This window comes from Spea bombifrons, chromosome 4, assembly GCF_027358695.1.
Source record: "Spea bombifrons isolate aSpeBom1 chromosome 4, aSpeBom1.2.pri, whole genome shotgun sequence".
Classification (NCBI taxonomy): Eukaryota; Metazoa; Chordata; class Amphibia; order Anura; family Pelobatidae; genus Spea; species Spea bombifrons.
Window position 1 is genome coordinate 7378628 of NC_071090.1, and position 9263 is coordinate 7387890.

The 9263-nt window shown below is 35.5% G+C and overlaps 1 protein-coding gene across 1 annotated transcript in view; it reads left to right on the forward strand.

Annotated features, from left to right (window-relative positions):
* The window catches only part of VWF (von Willebrand factor), a 67057-nt gene extending 58296 nt beyond the window's left edge, over positions 1 to 8761 (forward strand). Inside the window, exons 44-52 of the mRNA XM_053463565.1 lie at positions 1242 to 1370; positions 1896 to 2079; positions 2928 to 2968; positions 4613 to 4729; positions 5009 to 5107; positions 6053 to 6181; positions 6881 to 6920; positions 7276 to 7373; positions 8096 to 8761. Of these exons, the coding sequence (XP_053319540.1) occupies positions 1242 to 1370; positions 1896 to 2079; positions 2928 to 2968; positions 4613 to 4729; positions 5009 to 5107; positions 6053 to 6181; positions 6881 to 6920; positions 7276 to 7373; positions 8096 to 8284 (1026 nt within the window). The 3' untranslated portion in view covers positions 8285 to 8761. The remainder of the gene's footprint in view (positions 1 to 1241; positions 1371 to 1895; positions 2080 to 2927; positions 2969 to 4612; positions 4730 to 5008; positions 5108 to 6052; positions 6182 to 6880; positions 6921 to 7275; positions 7374 to 8095) is intronic.
* Positions 8762 to 9263: the final 502 nt, after the last annotated feature.

The window sequence follows — 9263 nt, forward strand, 5'->3', positions numbered from 1 at the left end:
CACACTGTGAAATATATATATATAAAAAAATAATAATTTACTACAAGGCAGTAAGTGTCCGTCGTAATAAGAGCGAGCGTTAATTGTCCAGCTGCTTCCTATTCTTCTCGGTAGCTGTGTACTCATGTTTATATGTGAACAATGACTCAGGTCTTTCCTCTGTTATGACGGTCCAGCCTTTCCATTTTAGTATGTTTATGTCACGCGTCACTTGGAGAGTAGTAAAAGACCATCTTTTGTGTTTGTCTTCCATTAGAGCAATATGATGAATCAATAGAGAGAATGTATAGAGCCTAATGCAAAGTAATAGATAACTTTTATGTGATCTAACAAGAGAACACAATGTTTAATATAAAAGGTCATACTCAAAGAACGATAGCATTATAAAGCATATTTGCATTATATGATGTTGACTTTTATTATCTTCTTACGCAAGTTCTGTGTTTGGCTATGGGCCAACATCCTCAGAAAACAAACTATTTTAAACAAGGATTTTTTTTTTGTTTTAAGATAAAATGTGCTTAAAAACAGGTTTAAAAAGCACCTTATAATAGGACTGCTATAATTAGCCATGTTATCTTGCTTAGGGATTTTTGACAGGGTCAGGTTGACTGCCCAGGTGCTTCTCGATGCACCACAAAATAACCCAGGTTCATCTCATACCTTTGGTTTACAGAAGAGACGTTAGAAAAATGTTGATGAGTGATGATGTTCCTGGTGCCCCTACAAGGTTAGGCTACCAGCCAATGCCTAGTTTGTCCTCCTTATTGGAAATCTAAAACCGAAAACCCAAACTTGACACCAAACAAGTTCTCTTTGGCATTAAGTTTAGGCTCATTGATCGTCCAGTTGGATTGGCCATTCATTGGGCTCACACAAATTAATATTCAATCGAAAATTGTACAAAGCAACCAAGTCTCAATCAGCACATGACTTGATGCGTATTCACTAAACCCAATTTTCAGCTGCCGGGTTAGATGGGTATAAATGAATATATCCCAGTTTCAGCTTGGTCACAAATTGGCCGACTTCAGCAAAAATGGGCATACTCAGCGTTTGCTATGTTGGAATAAATGCATTGTTCTGCCGAGTTGTGACTCCATTTAATTAGGTGGATTGGCTTGGTCATTATCATGGTGGACCACCAGGAGACCACCTTTCGATAAGTGATGCATTATCTTCTTTGTTAAGTGTGACAAAGTTTCGTTCCAGTAAAGTGTTTTTTTCTTCTTCAATTTTAGGGTTTCACATACATAAAGAAAAATAATGAGTGTTGTGGAAAGTGCGTAAGGACCGTGTGTGAACAAACCTTCAAACTAAGAGGTCAAGGAGACTTTGACATGCCGCAGGACAAAATCCGTTATTACAATGTATGCATCTGAAGCTACGTTTCCTTACCAGAACATGTTGTTGGTCTGACATATCATTCTGATTCATTCTTTTTAGAATAAAATGTAGCATTCCATTGGATGTGCATTTTAATACACATGCCGTTGTCAGATACCAGAAGTGGTCTACCCTAGACAAATTCATTTATGAAGCCAAATATAACTTAAGTCATATTTATTCACATTGTTTGCCATGGTAATTTATGGTAATTCTGTTTTGTAAGTTTGGTTAGACTTACCAGCTCCTATAAATTTGCATGCAATTCCACCCAGAGCTATGCTCAAAGGTATCGACGTATCAAATGGCAAGCATGTTCAAATAAGTCCATGTAACTATGGACGAAGAATCTAAAAAGTATGTTGTACGCATCTTCTCTTTTATATATCTGGCAAGAACCTTGTGTCCTTATGTGAACAGTCTTAGGAAATGCACATTTTAGGTTCAAAACAGTGTTTTGGACATATTTACATAGACGTAACATGCTTTTTCTTCCTGGAATATTATAGGTTGGTTCCAGCTGGAAGTCTCCCTATGACCCATGTATTATCAATGAGTGCGTACAAGTAAACGATGAAGTATTTGTCCTGGAAAAGAATGTGTCCTGCTCAGATATAAATGCCAAAAAGTGTTCTGTGGGATATGAACTAGTATGCATGCAGGGATCAGAATGCTGTCCCATGTGCCATTGTGGTAAGTGGTGTTCAGTTCATTTTAAAGAAGAGATATTTTTAACATCACTTTACATTTTACTTTATCTCTATAATATATATGTATTTTTACCTATCCTGATACTTTTCTCACCCTTTTCACCTAAACCATCCAAAAAGTTCTATTCTCTTGCAGGCTTTAATTCTTTCCTCCCTCTATATTATCTTTTGTTTTCATTTTTCCAGTTTTCTTACAAAGCCTAGTTTTAGATACTAATTAAACTTAGGCTGAACCTTGCTGAAAGGACTAGGCCCAGACTATGGAAAAAAGGGGCCCTGACACTTCAAGGTCAGCAGCCACCAAATGAAGTATGTGTGGCCGCCAGCTGGATAGGTATGGCCACATACTCTGTTTTTACTCGTGGCATGTAGCCGTGTATGTCCAGCTGGAGGACACACTGAAGAGGACCTGATCTGTGGCTTGAGTGTCAGTAAAGATAAATGTACTTCACCCCCAGCCATGGCCCACCCGGCATTTGCCCAACATGCCAGATGGTCAACCTGGGCCTGGAAGCAACTCTAGGGTCTACTGGCCACCCCTATGTCTAGGTAGCAAAAGTCTAATCTCTGACTGAGACACTGAGTGGCCCAAGATGAAAAAAATTACCATGGGCAGTCCTGGACCACCTCAATAAAACACAGTTCCCCATTAAGTTTAGAAGGATTTTCATCCTCATAGACTTTACATTAAAGCACATCTCTGAGTTTTATGCTAATTTTCATCAGTCAGTCAGTCTGTTCTGATAAAAAGTATTGTTTTAACCAACAGAATCTCAAAGTACTACTGCCTTCTACAGAATAAGAAATAGTTCTCATTTTGTTTTTATACAGAACCAATACCTGGCTGTCCCCTCAATGGAACGATTATTGGGGTAAGACATTGTTACCTTGTTTAATAGCCAAATCTCTTTTGCATGGTTGCTGTTATTAACCTAAAGGATGGTATGTTCATCTGGTCTTGGGAACTCTACGGGATGACCTGGAGTCTCCGGGTGAAGCCTTGTTTCTCTGGGTCACTTTCTCTACACTTTGTTTGGCCGCGATGTTCCTCAAAACCAGTCCTCATACACCTCAACCAAACTAAGAAAAGATATAAGAAAGATACAAAAAGACATAAGCTTTGTTCCTGGTATGACAAACGGCGTTCTAGCTAGCACTTATATGTATTCAGGGGTTAGAAGATCTGGATGATGACATAGCTTTAGTTTAGGAGTATCATTTGAAAAATAATTTTTGAAGCAAATATATAAAGCCATGCTTAATTACACAGGCCAAGGGAGTAATTAAGATTGGCAGCAGATGTTTGGTTGCTAGGAGAGGTAGCTTTTTCTCTGGAGATGGCTTTAAATGTACAAGGGATTATTATGAGACTCCTGTCTCTATGATTCCGAAGGATTGTTATCTTGACTTTCATCTAATTCTTGGTTTGAGAACATGTTCCACAATACTATTCTCACCTGACTAGGTTACCGAATCATCGGATTCTATGTATCGGTCAATAAAAACATGGAATGGACCATTATTTTAGTATAAACAGCATTGTTTTCCCTTTACATTTCACAAAATACCGGTAATTAACCATTTGGGTTTTGCCTAAATCTGCTAGAAAAACAAGCGAAAAATATGCAGTTATGCAACAGTTAAATAATAGCACAAGAATTCATGTGATTTTGATGACTAACCATCTTTCTAATAGTTATAAATGAAATGCTTTAGTGTAGAGTGTTTCTAATAAAAATAAATACAAGTCATTTTAATATATTTTTTAAATAAAAGTGTTAAAAAATACAATAATTAGCATTGACGGATTGCAAAGAACTGTTTGTTCTTAACCAAATACATAAGGTTTTATTTTACATTTGCAGTTCCATAATTAGCATTTTTTGTATATGTGTGCTGTTTATCTGTCCTAAACTGTTAATCATTCTGGGTCACTTTAAAATACAGAAGAAAAACCTTGGCATTGATTTAAAAAAAATATAATTAAATTAATTGAAATTGTTACCCTTAATTGTTTGTTTGTATATGTCTTGTATTAAGTGCTGCGTTGGCGCTATATAAATAAAAGATAATAATAATAATAAAAATAATAATATTTCAGTCAACATTATGTTTAAAATGATGGCAATATAACTATATATATATATATATATATCAGAGTCAATAGTCATATAAAATATATATATATATATATATATATATATATATATATATTTGTTGCCCATATAGTTAACAATATTGCTTTTTTTTTTTTAGAATTAAGAGCACAGTCATTTAATCTGCTACCAACATTACAATAACAAAAACTGCCAAAACAGTCAAAATTAGTTTGATTACCTTGAGATCACCTTTACTTCCTTCCTCAGGTGGAAAATTAATATAAAAAGGGTATATCAGAAATAAATTCGCGTATTGGAGGAGTAAGAAGCTGTGTACTTATCTTCGGCTATAATTCTGGTATTTTTTTGATGAAAAGATCAATGGTTGATTTTTTTTTCTTTTTCTTTTCTTTGTAGCCTTCCGAAACAATGATGATTGACGAATGCACCACATGCGAGTGCAGCATGAAGAGCGGACCCATTCTGAGCTACAAGCTCACTTGTCGGAAAACAACATGCCAGCCTTGCCCTCCAGTAAGTTCAATAAAGGACAGACTTACCTATCTATCTATCCAGTATGAAAATTAAAATGAATCAAAATTGAGTCAGGAGGTAACATAAGGCATATGGACGAAAAATACATTTTATTTCTAGAGTACATTGAAGAATTTCCACGTTACTATATATTACATTTTTGACAAAAAAAAAGAATTATGTTTAAAATATATATATTAAAACGGGATATGACATTTTAAACATTCTACTGATTCATATACGTGTTTGCTAATTGATCATTTTTCTATCGCTTTGTAGAATTCTGTCTTGCAAAAAGTCTCTGGATCATGCTGTGGCAAATGTGTGTCCATTGCTTGCCCTGCAACGTTGAGAAATGGAACCACTGTTTTTGTGAAGGTCGGTCCTCAGTACTGTAATTGCCTGCTTACATTCATCAGTTTGTCTCCCAAAATGGCAGATAGCAGCCATATTGTATTGCAACCTTACAAGAAATTACTTGGGTTGTTTTTGGAAGGTCTGGGCTACCTTACACGGGAAATGACATTCCACTACGTGGGTAGTACAGTAATTGGGGTCATCCGATGTATTTATACCAAATGATAGTATAATCACTAAAATTATTATTAATGGACCATGGGTAGACTTTTTATAGTTTGTCCCTTCTACGTATATCTTACCATTTCCCATACAGGCCAGTGATTCGTTCCTTCATTAACCATTTTCCATTCCCTTATTCACATAAGCCAGTGTTAAGACCGTTCCTATCAGTGGTTGCGATGTATCAAATTATATACGTTGTTAAAGATTCTCCCAACAAAATGGGGTTCTTTAACTGGGGAAGTACAACTGACCAGGTGTCCAGGCGTCCATTGTCCTGTGAATGAGTTCTTCTCATTGACAAGGGAGTATGTCCAACCGTCCAACCGCCTACTTCCTACCATTTTGTGTTTTCTATGTAACACAAAGTAGAGATATCACCATATATATATATATATATTTTTTTTTTAATGGGAAACACACCAATTGAATGCCGTATTTACATTTCAGACTGCTGGTGACCCCACAGAGTAGTTCTCCTAATTAATAGCTAAACAAAAAAAGGCTTTTGGACATGATATAGCCAGGAACTGGACAGATCCAGGTCAAAGCGATGGTGATATTATTAAAAATAGGCAGAGCTAATATTATGTATTCCATAACAATATTTTTTTTGTCAATCATTAAAGCCATACTTTTATCATATATTATGCTGAAATGCATGTAATACTACAGGGAGGTCATTATTGTCAAGAGGTTCTTTATTCAAATATATATTTCTGAATTTTTTTTTTTTTTTTGCAGCCTAATGAATCCATAAAAGACGGATGCGATTTCTACTCCTGTAAAATAAATGACCTGGGAGAGCTGACCAGGGAAAAGAAAGTAACAACCTGTCCTCCTTTCAACAGAGAAAAATGCTTGGCAGATGGGGTGAGTATTTAAAAAAATAATTTGACTCATATGTTTGAATGTCACACCTTGTCTTAACACATTATATGATATGAGGCGCACTGGGTCGGAGGACGTTTTTTGTCTGCAGTTCCACATATGACCACATGGGGCGTGAGAGATACAGTGCAGTAATGCAGAGATCTATTCCGTGGTCCTTCTATGCAGTTTATTTTAACGTGTTCTGGATTTCAGTGTACACTGAAGTAATCAGAATATATTAAGTGGAAGCCATGTTCAGAAAAAAATAATTAGGCTAAATAACCATATTGTTGACTTGAAGGCCGGACTTGTCCTCCAATTCGAACTGTACCAGTCTGTGCCGTGCCGAGGACACCCAAGCTAATATAATCAAAGCTTGGAGTGTTCCACAGGGGCTCTTCATTCTGATGTTGGCTTAGCAATGCACGAAGCTTAAAGATCCAAAAAATGTGGTTATGAGTTTATGACAGGTAGTTATGGCCTAAGTCAGGTATATTAATAAAATGGTCTTTATTGCAATTTTCAAGAAGGATAATTATATATCAATGTGTATAGAAGGACTCAAGTGGCACTGATCACTAACGCTTAGTGGCATTATCAATGGATTCTGTATGATTAGGTATTTACATGTGGTCATTTTATTTATATGGTTAAATGCATTTGAGAAATGCACAATTTGTTTTATGTTTTTATTTATAGGGTAAAATAAAAGAATTGGATAATTCCTGCTGTGAAACATGTAAGCATTTCTGATTGTATTCTTTAATATATATATATATAGAAATTACTCTACATGAATTGTTTAACCATAAATTAACCATTTACTGTACATCTTAACTGTGTTACGTTATGTCTCAATGCATAATCTGCAAACTGTTAACCATAGGATTTCCACGCATGAGCATCAGCCCACTAGGGGCTGATGGTATAGATATAATACGGGAGAAATTTCATCTTTTTTGCTAGAACAGTGTTTAGGTGAGAACTTACTCCCTACAAAGTTTTTTAATGACAGCTACACTTTAGTAGATGGCCACATAGCGCATACAATTGGTAAGACTAAACTGAAATTATTATCTCATATGATGATGTAGGTGTGGAGCCAGAATGCAGACAAACTACTGGAATTCTGAAATATATCCGGGTCGATGACTGCTTGACCGAAAGGCAGGTGAACATACAGTATTGTGAGGTAAGGAACAAATGAAGAACAACCGCTTGGCATACATGGAACCTTTTTAATAACTGGTAGTCGCATAGCAGAGGAACCCAGCGGACATCTGCTTTGGAAAATATAGCATGACAGGCTAAACCAATAAAGACATGAAGATGAAAAGGTTAAAATGCAGAAGGAACACTACGAAAAAGGCCTACATATTCCCTAATGGCGTCACCAGCTTTAAAACAACAAAGCTAAACATAGCAAAGAGTTGGAAGCACAATGTATAATAGAAATGTATTCAGACAGCTACAAAAATATGCTAAACAAATCTTACCGGGCACGTTATTCTTTCACTTAAAGCCGAGGCTCTTTAAAATAATGTGGGAAAGAAATGTATAAAACGTTATGCCGTTTCGTTCTGTAAATCCACGTCAACCACAATTTCACAAGTAGATACGGATACAATGCTAAAGGCAAGAGAATAGCAAGGTAATGCATTTGGGGAATGTAAAATGTCTGTCCACTTAGCTCATTTATTTGTGGCACATATATATCTCGTGTGCTACTTCTGAAGGATTCAGACATAGGAGGGCTGGCGCCTTGTGGCCCAGGGGCAGGTTAAGCGCACGCTCACACACACACTCATACTAACACAGATAACACACTCATGCATATGCATTAATTTCAAAAGTCAACGGTATTTTTATAATAAGGAGTTCTTATAATAATTATATTATTTTTTCCCTTTCTAGGGCAAATGTACCAGCAAATCAGTCTATGCCATAGAAACGCATAGCATGGAAGATCAGTGTGTTTGCTGTTCTGCGATCCAGACAGAATCATTGCAGGTGTCGCTGAGATGTCCCAATGGAACTATTGTTCAACATGAAGTCCTTCAAGCAAAGAATTGTGAATGTGTATCTCACAAATGTACAAATTAATCCTTTCAAATTGCTATAAAATCATGTCAGAACCGATTTCGAGCTTGCGTTAGGACAACATACAGCTCCTTCATAATACCTTTTAGAGACGACATGTGTTACACGTACTAACATATACTGTGCAGTATTTAAAGGTGATTTGCACTATTGAAGGAGATTTCTATTAAAAAATGTAAACAATAACATCTGCATTTTATAAATAGCTGTATTTTTACTTAAAAATAGCTGTATTTTTAACTGTAATTTACATATTTAGATTTAATAACTACCATCCTATACAGTCAATGCTACAAGATTTCTATATTTAAATAAGAATAAAGATTTTCGCAAATGGATTGCACACCAGGTGGAGGAAACCTGGAATTAGTGAAATGTGTGAAAAAAATATATTTTATCTGTCTATTTGTACTCCTTAAAATTGTCAAACTATTCCTTCTTGTATGAATTTAAAAATAAAATACATTTTCTATGAATGAAGTATACATTGAAAATATTTTTGGGCAAGAAGCCTCTCTCTTTTAATTATTTGACTTAACAATATCGTTTCAACTTCTTAACAACTAAAACAGCATAAAAACAAATCTACATTTAAAGGTGCTGTTCTACTCTACTGAATTTTAACACGTTTGTAACTAAATGCAGAATTAGAATAAGGGCCCGGCAAACGTTTGAAGGACTCGAATTGGCAGTGCACTTTGAGACGTTCATCATAAGAAATTATTTTGGCAATAAAACAGCTTTGATTAGACAATTTTACCCAAGGGTTTAAAAAAAATTACAATTACATGACATTGTTATTATTATTATTACTATTATTAATATTGGAAAAAAGGAAAGAAAAGTCGGTGGCAAAAAGTTCACTATTGTTTATTAGATGGTTAAAAACATTTACGAAACCTAAGAAAGGTGGACAGGCTTTCAGCACAACACCCGAATCTGTTGTTTTTGTTCTTCACTAATCACCATCTCTACAGTCGTG